This window comes from Oryx dammah, unplaced genomic scaffold (assembly GCF_014754425.2).
Source record: "Oryx dammah isolate SB20612 unplaced genomic scaffold, SCBI_Odam_1.1 HiC_scaffold_21, whole genome shotgun sequence".
Taxonomy (NCBI): domain Eukaryota; kingdom Metazoa; phylum Chordata; class Mammalia; order Artiodactyla; family Bovidae; genus Oryx; species Oryx dammah.
This window is the reverse complement of record NW_024070205.1, coordinates 57762264-57776984: the sequence shown is the minus strand read 5'-3', so window position 1 is coordinate 57776984 and position 14721 is coordinate 57762264. Positions and strand designations below refer to the sequence as shown.

The 14721-nt window shown below is 36.3% G+C and overlaps 1 protein-coding gene across 1 annotated transcript in view; it reads left to right on the top strand.

Moving 5' to 3' along the window:
- Window positions 1–14721, top strand: part of LYPLAL1 (lysophospholipase like 1) — a 31444-nt gene that overhangs the window by 9187 nt on the left and 7536 nt on the right. The window contains exon 3 of the mRNA XM_040263263.1: window positions 10540–10709. Within this exon, the coding sequence (XP_040119197.1) occupies window positions 10540–10709 (170 nt within the window). The remainder of the gene's footprint in view (window positions 1–10539; window positions 10710–14721) is intronic.

Genomic DNA, 14721 nt, shown 5'->3' with positions numbered 1-14721 from the left:
TTCTGAATTGGTTAAATCACTTTACTGTATTTTTTGAGATAATCATGGTTTTTATCTTTCATTTTGTTACATTGGTAGACATTCGAATGTTAAACCACCCTTTCATTCCTAGCTTAAACCCCCCGTGGTCATCATGTATTATTTGTTTTATGTATAGCTGAATTTGATTTGCTAGGATTTTGTTGAGAAATTTTAATCTGCATTCATGAGGGATATTGATCTGTAGTTTTCTCTTATAAAGTTTTGTCATCTAGATAATACTGTCTCTTTTTATTTATTTTTTTGGCCACGCCATATAACTTGCAGGATCTTAAGTTTCCCAACCAGAGATTGAACCCAGGCCCTCAACAGTGAAAGCGCTGAGTCCCAACCGCTGGACAGCCAGGGAATTCCCTAGATCTCTTAAAATGTGTTAGAAAACGTTACCTTCCCGTTTTCTGAGTTTGTATTAGTTTTTTTCCTTCAGTGTTTAGTAAAATTCACTAGTGAAATTATTTGGACCTGAAGTTTTCTTCTGTGAAGGTTTTGATAATAAATTCAGTTTCTTTCATATAATGAGAATATTCAGATTTTCTGTTTCTTTCTGAATCGGTTTCGATCATTTGTGTTTCTCATAGAGTTTGTATCTTTTATCTAACTTACCAGATTATTGATATAAAGTTGTTCATGATATTCTTTTTTAATGCCTTTAGAATTTGTGCCAATATTTTTTATTTCATTACCAATATCAATAATTTATATCTTTTTTTCTTTATCTTGTTGAAGGGTTATTAATCTTGTTAATCTTTTCATAGGGACAGTTTTGGCTTGGTTATTTTGTGCTCTTTGTCTGTTATTTATATTTGCTTTTACATTTGTTATTTCCTTCCATTAAAGCTCTAAATTTCTCACTAATCACTGCCTTAGATAATTCCCACTAATTTTCTCTTTTGTATTTTTAATATATTGAAATCTTTTCTAAGCTCCCATGAAAGCAAAAGTGTTAGTTGCTCAATAGCATCTGACTCTTTGCAACCCCATGGTCTGTAGCCCATCAGGTTCCTCTGTCCATGGAAGTCTCTAGGCAAGAATACTAGAGTGGGGTGCCATTTCCTTCTCTGAAATAATACTGGAGTCAGTTGCCATGCCCTCCTCCAGGGGAATCTTAAAGCACCCCAAACAACAGTTTTAGTGTGGTCATCCATCCGTGGGTTAGAAATTCAGAAAAGACACAGTGCTAATATCTTGATTCTGTTGGGCCTCTGCTGGGAAAACTTGAAGTCTGGGCATGACTAGAATCGTCTGAAGATTCACTCATATCTGGCACGTAATACTCGATAACAGCTGGGATCTTCCTTTGATCTTTTGGTCTTGTTACCATAACAACTACATGAGTTTTTACTATCTGATGTCTTGGACATCCTGGCAGCATGGAAGCTGATGTCCAAGAGCAGATACACTAGGGAGAGCCAGAAGGAAGCTGTATTGCCTTTTAAGACCTAGTCCTAGAAGAAGCTGCATAGTGCTATTTCCTCTCTAGTCAGAGGACCACTCAGAGTCAAGGAGAGAGACATTGATTCTGCCTCTTGATGGGAGTATCTGAGTCGCATTCTAAGAAGAGCGTGTGGGATGAAAGATACTTTTCTGGGCAGATATGGAAAACAACAGTTCTATAAGCTTCTTTAACCCATAGATTATTTAGAAGTATGTTGTCAGTGGCCCAGTAGTTGGGGTCTTTCTAGGTGTTTTACTGCTATTGATCCCTGATGTCGTTTCTGTTGCTGCCAGAGTTCTGTACAGTTTGATTCTTTTGCTCCCCACTGGCTTATATTATGGTTGTGCGTGTGGTCTCTCTTGGTGAGTCTTACTGTGTATAGAGTTCTACAGATGTCAGTAGTTCAAGGTGATTATACTAAATTTTATGTTTTTATTTTAAATTTTTATGTTTTCTTAGTGATTCCAAGTCATTTTACTAGTTACCACAGAATGGGTGTTGTTACCTCCAACTGTGATTTTAATTGTTCTCTTTCTCCCTTTAGTTCTGCCAGTTTTCCTCTCATGGTTTTTCAGCTATATGAGGTACATTCCCAGGCAGGTTTGCTGTCTTCCTCATTAAAAGCTACTTTTATCTTATAAAATGCTCATTTTTCAATCTCTGGTAATTCCTTGAACTGTACTTAATAATCATATAGGATTTATCAGCTTTTCTATGTTTACTGTTTGTATAGCATATCTTTTTAAAATTTTTTTACTTTTAATATCTATGCCATTATTTTTAAGATGTATTTCTTATATATAACATAATTTGGGCTTTGTTTTTTTCTTAATCAGTCTAGCAGTTTCTGTCTTTTAAGTGATTTATTTAGACCATTTGTGTTTATTGTAACTATTGCTATGTTTGCATTTAAATTTATTTTTTATTTCTCTTTTTCCCTTTTCTATCTTTTTTGGATTTAAGAAAATTAATACTTTTATTATTATTTATTGTTTTTTTTCTGATTGTTCTAAAGACTGTAGCATGTATATCACATCTTTTACCTACTTAGAGTTAGTTTTTTACCACTTTATACAAAATGTAGAAGCCTTATAACCATATAGATTCCTTTATCTTCCCCTCCTTAATGTTATACATGCTGCTTATTGTATGTGTTTTATCAACATACGTTGAAAACTCTATCAAACAAGGTTATAATTTTTGCTTCTAACAGTCATACATGCTTTAAAGAACTTAAGAGAACAGTAGTCTATTTTGCTTATACCCAGTTGTGGCCTATTACAGCAAATCAGTATGTTTCGATTAAACTGTGAATTGCCACTTTGGCTATAAGGTATTCCTTTTCTCAGCCCTATTTAATAGATGTTTTTAATCAGCTGAGTTAGAGCATATTCCGTAAAAGTCAGCATTTAGCTGCTGTGTTGATTTAAATGGAAAATAATGCTTCATTGTTTTATTATGTTAATTTAGACTATATTTAATTGAAGTGCTCAATAAAGATTTTTATTTCTGTGACATACTTTAGCTGTATTTGTAATTAGAGGTTCTGTTGGTTTGAGTTTACTAGTAGAATTTCTGTTTTAAAAATAATAATTTTTAATAAGCTATTAATAATTTATATGATATAGTTTCTTAGTGTTTATCGGTAGTGCCTCTACTATTTTTCCACGTGAAGTGCATGTTTATATTTTTCGGTAAACTTACATTCTGAAACAAGGTTAGGCACTTTTGATTTAGGTTTAGTAGTAATAGGTTCATCTTTACTCCATCACTTAGGATTCATACCTGAAACGTGATATTAGGAGATCTGTCTCCTGATAACAGTGGGTCTGTACTGCAAGTATACTTCACTGGCAAGGAACTGTCCTAAAAGAATGCTATTTTGAAGAAGTAGTTTACTTCTTTGTAAGTATTTTAAGTATTAAGTATCTATTAGTATGTTATTGGGCTTCCCTCATAGCTCAGTTGGTAAAGAATCTTCCTTCAATGCAGGAGCCCTGAGTTCCATTCCTGGGTTGGGAAGATCCCCTGGAGAAGGAAACGGCAACCCATTCCAGTATTCTTGCTTGGAGAATCCCATGGACAGAGGAGCCTGGCAGGCTACAGTCCATGGGATCATAAGAGTTAGACACATGTTCTAAGTATGTTATTCCTTAGAAATACATCCTTTTAAAAAATCAACAAAAGAAAACTTTGACCTTTTTCTAGAAATCACAGAATGGATTTTTACAAGAATTAAAGTCAAAAGATATTCAGAGCAAAGCTAAATAATTTTCAGTTCAGTTCAGTCTCTCAGTCATGTCCAACTCTATGCGACCCCATGAATTGCAGCTCGCCAGGCCTCCCTGTCCATCACCAACTTCCAGAGTTCACTCAAACTTACGTACATCGGGTCGGTGATGCCATCCAGCCATCTCATCCTTGGTCGTCCCCTTCTCCTCGTGCCCCCAGTCCCTCCCAGCATCAGAGTCTTTTCCAATGAGTCAACTCTTTGCATGAGGTGACCAAAGTATTGGAGTTTCAGCTTTAGCATCATTCCCTCCAAAGAAATCCCAGGGCTGATCTCCTGTAGGATGGACTGGTTGTATCTCCTTGCAGTGCAAGGGACTCTCAAGAGTCTTCTCCAACACCACAGTTCAAAAGCATCAATTCTTCGGCACTCAGCTTTCTTCACAGTCCACCTCTCACATCCATACATGACCACAGGAAAAACCATAGCCTTGACTAGATGGACCTTTGTTGACAAAGTAATGTCTCTGCTTAGGTATCATTATTTCTAACTGACAAAAATTATTCCCAAATCACAAATGCTTATTGACATGCATCGTTCAACAAATACTTGTTCTTGGCACTGGGGGTAATCACTGTGGAAAGGGGCATTCCAGGGAGAGGAAATGTCAGGTGCTAAGTCCTTGGATCAGTAGTGAGGCGGTTCTGAAGAAAACTGAGGGAGGTGTGACTGGAACCTAGGGAATCCTGGGGGAGGAACAGTGAAATGAGGCCAGAGAGGAAGCCTGGAACCTAGTGACAGCATCTGAAAGGTTGTGAATGACCTTTTGATTTTATGACTTTCAGGGAACAAAACTTGGTGACAAGCTGAATGGCAACGTCTTTTCTTTTCATAGACCTTGAACATTTATTCCTGCTTAATATTTTACCAGTGTGTAATGGTTTGATTGATCGATTGATTGAGAAGCCACACAGACATTCTTTGCCAAATATACTTATTTATGGTAATAATGTCTGAGCTATCTTATGCCAGCTAATGAAATGATTTATTTGAGGAAGAAGGCGAATGAGTATAACATATGTGCCAGTTTGTTTAGCTGCTTTAAAAAACAATCTTACTTTCATGCTTTACTGAAAGGCTATTCTACCATCTTAGGAGAATTATGCATTCTTGATTGTTAACAAAAAGATCTAAATTATTCTTTGTCTCATCACATTTTCCCTATTATCTTCCTTTGGACAGAATTAGTTTTGTTAGAGAACTGAGAGAACAAAAAGCTGCTAAATTGGTAAAAGTTACATTCTATGGAGCATCTATCTCTAATTAAATAAGGCACTGTCAAAGACAAAAAGTTAAGTAAGTGTCATTTTTTTCTATTAATGGCTGAGTTCCCAGAATGATTCATATTTTAGCCTATGATATCATCCTTTTTTAAGTGCTTAGACAGACAAGTAAACACTTAAGAGAAATAGAATAAAATGAAAAGGGAAGTAGAAATAAGTCACAAGAGTACCAGTCTAATTCAGGCTTTAGCCTGAGTGTTGTATGTTGTTTTCATTCAGAAGATCATTGTGGTTTTAGTGGCAATTTCATTGGTTTGGGATTTAATTTTGTCTAACAGTGGCATTAATGCTATATAGAAAGCACCTGCTTTCATTTTCTGAGTCCTGTTAAGAAAGTTAATCCGGAGAGAGGGTTCTGGGAGGAGGGGTGGATGGAATGCTTTCTCCCCTTCTGATTCCAATTTATCTCCCTGTCTTGAGCCAAGCAGCTTCTGAAGTCAGAAGGGCTACAGGAATGAGGGAGAATTTAGGCTCTGAAGGAGTCCCCATACAGAGCTGAGGCAGGATTTTATCTCACCCACTGAGAGCCCAGGGGATGATGCAGGAGAAGCCTTAGGTAAGGCCCAGAATGTGGCAGATCCTGGAAAGAGTGCAGTCTGCAAAAATCTTCATTCCTCTCAGATTCATGTCATAAAATGTTAATTCCCAGGCAGTAATGCAATATTAGTTAAAATCCCACAAAGGACTTTTAAAGGGGATTATTTGAAATTATTTTAAAATTTACTGAATATTGGATTACTATTTCTTAAAGAAGATTAGATACCTAAGAATAGGCAGGACAAGTCTTGAGAGACATGTGGTGGTAATGGTAGGGAGAGGGGACCACCTGACTCAACCTCAGAATTTACTCTAAAACCATTGTGATGTAGTTAGTGTGATCCTAACACAGGAGTAGACGAGTAAATCAGTGGAACAAAATAGAGCCTTTCTCAACCAGAATTCTTCCAGTGAGTCACAAAACAGTCATTTTCTCAGTTTTTGCCAAGGATAGAACTAGTACCATTCTAGATGCTTTGGAGAGAAGTCCATTCATTATATGTAGTAAATGTATTAGGCATTATGGTTTAGTTCTCTTATAGAACCTACGGCGAGAGATACTAGATTCTTCAGAACTATAATACGGCAGAGGTAAATTCTTGTAAAGGTGAATTTCACCTTTATGAGAAAAGGTGTTTTGTTTTTGTAGCAGTGCAGGCACAATTGGCACATAGGGAAGAAAATGAATTTCAACCCTTAGGTCACATCATGCAGGAAATAAATTCCAGAAAAATTCAAAACTTAGATGTAAAACTGAAAGCAAAAATCTTAGACGATAATCTTGGATTCTACATGTAATAATCTCTGAATTGCAAATAAAATAAATCAGAATACCCCAAAATTTAATTTAAATTAATTTAGTTTAATTTAAAATTATACCTCTCAGAGTACATCAACTGTAAAGTCTTTGATTTGGCTTAAAAAAAGACACTTTATATACATATGTCAATATGCAGAAATCTATTTGGAAAAAATACTTGGAATACAAGTGAACAATATTTAGATGAATAGTATACAGATACACTTTGAAACTAGTGAGAAAAAATCAAAATTCCAATAGGAAAAAATAGCCAATGATACAAATAAGTAATTCCTTCACGTAGAGTTGTGAAAAGGCAGCACTAATCTATAGTGGCTGTGTTGGAAGTGAATGGGATTTGCTTGCAAGTGGACAGGATGGAATTTTCTGAAGTAAAGAAAATATTCTGTATCACTATGGAAATACTTTGTCAAAAGTCTTTGAACTGTGTATTTAAAAGGTGTACATTTATATATGTAAATTATATCTCAGTAAAGTTGATTTTAAAGCGGTAGTTACTGCCTTTCAGTGGTAATGTTTTAAAGTATGTTACTATCGTAATTAAAGCTGTTGGGCCAAAAGATGTTCTCTGACTTTTCTTGTAGAAAGATGAATTTTTATAGCCTTCATGGAAGCAGCTCTGAAACCTCTATTAAGATAAAATTATCAGATTATACCTTTCAGTCCAGTAGGCCTGTTCCACAAACTCTGTTCCATAGAATAAAAGTCTAAGTATGTAAAAACATGTATGTAAATATGTTTAATGCAGAACTGTCCTTAGTGGCTAAAACTTAGGTACCAAATAAATGCTCATTTGTAAGCAAATGGCCAGTTAAATTATGGAGCATCTTAATTACAAGATACTATATAGCTATTTAAAAAGATGGGTAAGAACTACATCCCATGAAAGGGTTTCCATGAGGTATTGTTAAAGGAGAAAAGTATAATGCACATAAGAAAACCAAATAGGCTTATTTCATTTTTGAAAAGCATATAGTGCTGTTAAAAAATAAATATAGTGTAAAGAAACATCTTTTAATATATGTGCAGGAAAAACACTGAAGGATATATTCAAGAAGGTTGACATCGTTTACCTAGTGTGAAGGGCAAGATATGTGAGGGGGTGGGAGAGGAGAAGAGGAATGGAGAGATAAGCAAAAACAATCAAAAAAAGTAGGACAGTCAACATTGAAGTACACATGCAGACAAAGTATTCCATATTTGCAGCATTTCACATGTGTGCATAAATTAGGCCTCCATGGCTCAGTGGGTCCACCCGCAATGCTGGAGACACAGGAGGTGTGGCTTTGGTCCCTGGAAAGGAAATGGCAACCCACTCCTGTATTCTTGCCTGAAAAATCCCATGGACAGAAGAGCCTGGTGGGCTATAGTCCACGGGGCTGCAAAGAGCTGGATAGCACTTAAGCGACTGAGCACAGCACAGCATAAGCTAGGAGAGGATGTTAGGGTTTTATGTACTGGCATATAGATACTGGTAATATACATTCAAATTTTAGAAAGTGTGTTACAGAGTAAAGTTTATAACAGTTATATTTTAGTAAGTGAAAGAATCTCTTCAGATGAGTTCTTGTTAAATCTGAGTCAGAGCAACTTTCTTGTTTCTAGACTTCTTTCACTTTCTCTGAGAAAGTTTCCAGAATATTTCTCTTGACTTTTAGGTTCCTCAAGTGGATATCCTTTTATTTTGGAGAGTTAAGACTAAAACAGAACAACAGTTGTATAGTTCTCCTGTTTCCTTCTACACCACACCTTGATAGTATTAACTGGATGTTTCCCACAGTCAGATCTGCATAGACTGCAGAGTCCTTTTGCTACCGTGGATGACAGAATGAAAATTGAATAGCTCTAGCTCCTTGGGTTTGCAGGGATTCCACTTGGCTTTTCACTAAAGAATATGCAAGGAAGCGCAATCAGATCTCAGCTGGTGTCTTTTAGCTGTCCATTTTTTTGTTCTGGCTATAAATTTTGTGCTTTTATTTCACTGACTCTGGAGGGTGAGAATATATAGCTAATTTGAGTTGGGGCTAACCCTTATAGCAAAAAGTGAAGAGGAACTAAAAAGCCTCTTGATGAAAGGGAAAGAGGAGAGTGAAAAAATTGGCTTCAAGCTCAACATTCAGAAAACGAAGATCATGGCATCTGGTCCTATCACTTCATGGAAATAGATGGGGAAACAGTGGAAACCGTGTCAGACTTTATTTTAGGGAGCTCCAAAATCACTGTAGATGGTGACTGAAGCCATGAAATTAAAAGATGCTTACTCCTTGGAAGGAAAGTTATGACCAACCTAGACAGCATATTCAAAAGCAGAGACATTACTTTGCCAACAAAGGTCTGTCTAGTCAAGGCTATGGTTTTTCCAGTAGTCATGTATGGCTGTGAGAGTTGGACTGTGAAGAAAGCTGAGCACCGAAGAATTGATGCTTTTGAACTGTGGTGTTGGAGAAGACTCTTGAGAGTCCCTTGGACTGCAAGGAGATCCAACCAGTCCATCCTAAAGGAGATCAGTCCTGGGTGTTCATCTGAAGGACTGATGCTGAAGCTGAAACTCCAATACTTTGGCCACTAGATGTGGAGAGTTGACTCACTGGAAAAAGTCCCTGATGCGGGGAGGGATTGGGGGCAGGAGGAGAAGGGGACGACAGAGGATGAGACGGCTGGATGGCATCACCGACTCAATGGACATGAATTTGGGTGGACTCCAGGAGGTGGTGATGGACAGGGAGGCCTGGCGTGCTGCAATTCATGGGGTCGCAAAGAGTCGGACACGACTGAGCAACTGAACTGAACTGAAAGCAACAGAAGTGTTATCTAGAAGAAACCGTGCATCTGTGGTCAGCATTGCTTTAGATTTCTTTCAAATTATAGTGCATACTTCTGTCACTGTTTGAGTTTTCTGTGGCCTTCTTACTTAGAACATAAAACCCATCTTTCACTGTCTGATAAATAGAAAGCAAGGTTTGCTAAGTGAAGATCCGTATCTTGTTGAGCTGTCCCATTCCTCATCTTCAAGAAACCATTGGTTCTCCATGTGTGTGTCATATATATATATATCTCCCCATAAACCTCTCCATGTCTGCTACAGGAGACTGAAAGAGTGTTTCAGTTCCCTTCATTTACCTTTACCAACATAGGACTTGTCTCCAGACTGCTTAACCCCTTTGTAATTAAGACAGAGTATTTTGAATACCTTGGGATACACGTGCATGTGTGTGTGTGCGCGCGCACACACACACACACACACACACACACACATATACTTAAAAGAATCCAAAGCAAGATTCACTAATACTGTAGCCATCCTACCTGATATTTAAATGTAAAGCATCTTATAAGATCAATCTTATTCAACAAGACACCCAGTTCAGGGAATCTTATCACATAGAATGTTTTGTAAGTCCAACAAAGCACTCAATTTGAGACCTAAATTGAGTGTTGCAGACAGTGTTGGGATATCTGTATGAAGAGCACTTCCAATGAATATTTATATCCCATTAAATTCTTTCATTTCAAGGTTCCCGAGAAGATTTAAAAATAAAATAGCTCCAACTCCTGATTAAAAAAACAACCTGAAGACCCCTATTCTAAAGACAGTCTGCCTGGATGTAATCAAGAAACCTTTAAATTATTAACTCAGCTTTCAAACTTCTGTGCTACAAACTAACCATCGTTTAAAAGCACTTTAGTGAATCATATTTTCTGCTCTTGAGGCCTGACTTTTTGCATGGACAGCCATTATTTATTTAGCTGTGAATGCTTAACTATTGATCCTTACACTTTTAAAGTATATCAAGGCAGAAGTTTAAAGAACTAGTAGCTGATTAATTAATCATTTAAATTGAGTGGAAATAAATACCATGCACACACAGTATACCAAATATAATTATCCTTTTTTCATTGGGACTTTCTGGAGAGTATGAAACTCAAAAGATGGAGAAACTATGGTGAACTGGCATTAATAAGTGTTAATAGAACCGATGTAAGTATAGGAGAGTTAAGACACGCATGGGAATGTCTTTAGTGTGAATTCTTTAGCTTTTAAAACATTAAAGAAATTGTAATTAATTCAAGGCACTAATATTTTAGAAATTAAAAAGTGTCTTAATTTTTTTTTTTCTTTTTTGGTTTTAAACAGGCCATATACTCCTTTGAAAGGAGGAACCTCCAATGTATGGTTTGACAGACTTAAGATATCAAATGACTGCCCAGAGCACCTTGAATCAATTGACGTAATGTGCCGGGTGCTTACAGATCTGATTGATGATGAAGTAAAAACCGGCATCAAGAAGAACAGAATATTAGTAGGTAAGATTTTTAGATGTTGGCAATTTAAATATTTTGATTCACTTGTTTAATTCTATACTTTGCATTTTACTTGGAACATTATTTGGGAGCACTTGATATATCATATGAGACCTATTCATAGTTCCCCAGACAGTGCAGTGGGTAAGAATCTACCTGCCATTGCAGGAGATGCAAGAGATGTGGGCTTCTTTTCTGGGTCGGGAAAGTTCCTAAAGGAGGAGATGGCAACCCACTCCAGTATTCTTGCCTGGGAAATGCCATGGACAGAGGAGCCTGGTGGGCTATAGTCTGTGGGCCTGCAAGAGTCGGCACGGCTTAGTGACTAAACCACCACCATCGTGTTGTAAATAAGTGTAGAATGCACTTTGAAATCCTGTATAGACAGGATTTGAGCACATTAATAAACTGCCTTTGTGTTTAATGAAGTACTAAGCTATTCATTAAGAAGCAATGTGATATAATGGATGGAATCCATTCTTTTCTGTCTTGGCTTCAGTATTCACTTTGTTAGTTAAAAGCAACCAGCCCTCCAGCCCAGTAACATCACCTTACTGGGCCTTTGTTTCCTCATCGGTGTTTAACTGTATTTCTGTGTTTAACACCATGTCACAGAGATGAATATAGAACATTATAGGAGTACTGTGAAGAACCTAGTAAAGGGTACCAACTCAGTCTAGGGCATCATGAAACAGTTACAGGCCAGAACTCAAGATACATGAGTGTATAACGGATTCTGTCATTCGATCATTTAGCAAACATTTTCTAAGTACTGTGTGTCAGGCAATAAGTCGAATGCTCAAAGAGACACAGGTAAATACAACAGGATCTATGTGCCCCAATTGCTTACAACCTAGAAGAGCCCATGAGGTACTTGTAGTAACTGTCCTGCCAACTAGCCTCGACAAGCGTCCTAAAGCTATATAACGGGCCGCTCTTCAAATGGAATGATCACGTATATTTATTTTTATTTCTCAGCACCCATTGCAACGTCTGGCACAGAACTGAATATTTATAATCTGTGGCATGATCTGATCAGTAAACTGATGATTTAAGTAATTGGAATTTAGATGAAGAAGTCATAAGTATTTGGAGCTATTAGGGAACAATTTAAGAAAAAAGTGTCAAAGATATATGAGATTTTAAGATGTGCAAATAAAATTTTAACTATTGTAGTATGGATATCTAGATAGAGAGAGTGATATGAATGGTAAGAAGTAGAAAAAGTAGTGCTTGTTGTCTGACTGGACGTTAGATAATTTTAGCAGAAAGTTTGTTGTGTGACTGGAAAATGCCTATTGATCTCATAGTTCAACTAACAGCTAGAAGAGCATGATGGCATAGTGACAAAAATAGTTCAAATCTGAAGTCCACCATTGCTTAGCTGGTTCATCACTTAATAACCTGCACTGATTTTCTTTTGCCTCATCTGTTAAGTGGGAATAATGATACAGTATCCATTTTACTGGGAGACTGAGTGAGTAAGTGAAGTTGCTCAGTGGTGTCTGACTTTTTTGCGACCCTATGTACTCTAGCCTGCCAGGCTCCTCAATCCATTTTCCAGGCAGGAATACTGGAGTGGGTTGCCATTTGCTTCTCCCAGAGATCTTCCCCACCTAGCAATCAAACCCGGGTCTCCTGCATTGCAGGCAGACTCCTTACCGTCTGAGCCACCAGGGAAGCCCCTTACTGGAAGATGATGTCTGTCAAATACTTGGCTCATTTTACAATAAAATAAATTCTTTCTAAGTCCCCTTTTATCCTGTATTCTATAGGATAGTAAGATCCTGAAGTAATGCGATGACAGTGTGAGTAAGTAGAAAATACACTTAGTACTCTTAATGTGCATGTGTTAAAGAATATATCACATTGAGTTGTAACTATCGATACTTATCTGCTTGTCTTTTCCCCCATCCCTATTCTTTGCCCTTCCCCATATCCATCAGTCATTTCATCTTATTCATTTTTGAAAAGAGACTATGTATGGATTGTTACAGGGTCAGAGAATTGATAAGAATTTTGAATCTAGGTTTACTTCATTTTAAAACCCATGATTCTTCTGTTTAACTGAATGTTTGTATGAATATTTGTAAAACTCTTAATACATGCTGTCATTCTTTTCATGAAAACACTGTACCTGTTGGTACTTCTCCCACCTTTATTAGAATATCTGTCTTATTATACCTTGCTGAATGATACTGTCTTGAAAAATCTTTGCTAAAAATAAGTAAAAAGTGGCAGTTAATTTACACTTAATTTATTTTCCTTTTAATTCTGTTTGTTATGTTCTGACATGAGAAAGCTGTTTTTAGTTATCTGGTTTTTCCAAATAACATCTCAGATTAAGAAGTTATTCTAGAATTTGAGTAGAATATTCTTCTAGAATATTCAAGTAGATTTTCTACTGACTTTTCCAAAATGTTTTTTAAATTTGTAATTCTTTGATTCATCTAGAATTTATTTTAGTTTCTTTCTACTATATCATGAAAGGTTTTAATTATTTTCTGAAGTTCCAAGAAAACCTTGTTAAAAGATGATCTTATTTATTAAGCAGTCCGTATTGTGATCGATATTTTATCATAGCTCCATTGAATTTTTAACAACAAATTTCATTTTAGAAGAGTTATAAACTACTAAAGTATGAAATTTGAAATTTATTACAAAATATATATGTAATAGGAAATTTATATGCACTTATATGAATATAAAATAATCGGGAAAGAAAATTTTTCTTAGAATTTATGAGGTGAGCCTATCAACTCTTATACCGCCTCTTTCATAGCTTGAGATATGAAAGAGACACAGAAGTGTAGATTCAAGGTTGCTTGTCTTTGTTACCTGTACTGTTATTTATTTAACCATTCAATGAAAATACATCTTTGAGGCATTTCTATAGAGTTAAACATGTGTGTCAAAATATATGTGATTCTTAACCTTCTTTATTAAAACAAAACACCTGTTACTGCCTCCTTTTCATATGCTGGATTCTTCATATGGGTTGGCTGTTGGTGCTTAGAGAAATGGCATTCTAGTCCTATCAGATTTTCTCTTGTAGTTATTATTATTTTTCTTTTTGTCTTATTGATCTGACTGAACTCTCAATTCACCTTAAAATGTGGTACACGAGGCAGTATCGTTATGTATTTGAATGTTTGTACATGCACTTCCCAAGTTATAAATATCATAATTGCAAACACGGCAGTGGAGCTGACAGCACTTTAACATGGTTAAGAACTTGGGCTCTGCACTCAAACTGCAAGTGTCTAATCCTAGATCCAGTGCCTATTTCTGTGTATGTGAGTGTCCTTAACCTCTGGGCTTGGGTGATAATAATAGAACTTAGAGAGTTGTGGTAATTCAATTATTCAATTCCGGTGGAGGGCTTAGAAACATGCCTGGCGTGTGGTGATGATGCTGTTAGCCACTCTCTATCCCACCTGCCCTGCTGTCTGTCCACACAGCAGGAAGCCTGTCCTGGGCCGCTGCTGCCCTTGGGAGATTCTCAAGGAGCTCCGTGTCCCTTCCCTACCAGCTGTTTTCTTTCCCTAATGGTATACATGCTGTTTTTCATTGCTCATAGATTGTTTAAGATTTTTAACATTTTGATCAAGGAGGTATTCAATGAGAAGTCAAAGAAAAGTGCATTTGAGATGCTGTCATTTTTATTAAAAGAACAATACATTTGAGATACAGGAAACACATTTATGAACAACACAGTGAGGTTAGGTTATTTTCTTTAATGAATTCTAAGAGAAAAAACTTGAAAATTAAAGGATTAAAAAGGAAAACATGAGATAATAAGTACAAAATTATTGCTCATTAATTTTGTTTAGTATGTGATAAAATTTCAGATTTAATATCATATACTGTGTCCTCATAGAACCCTTGTCTCTGAGATTGTGGTTTTAACCAGTATAGTTTTGTAAACAAAACTATTCTCTATATTTGAATAATTGGCAGCCCATTCTTTTTTTCTGGTTTTATCTTAATTACTGATATTTTATTATATTAAACT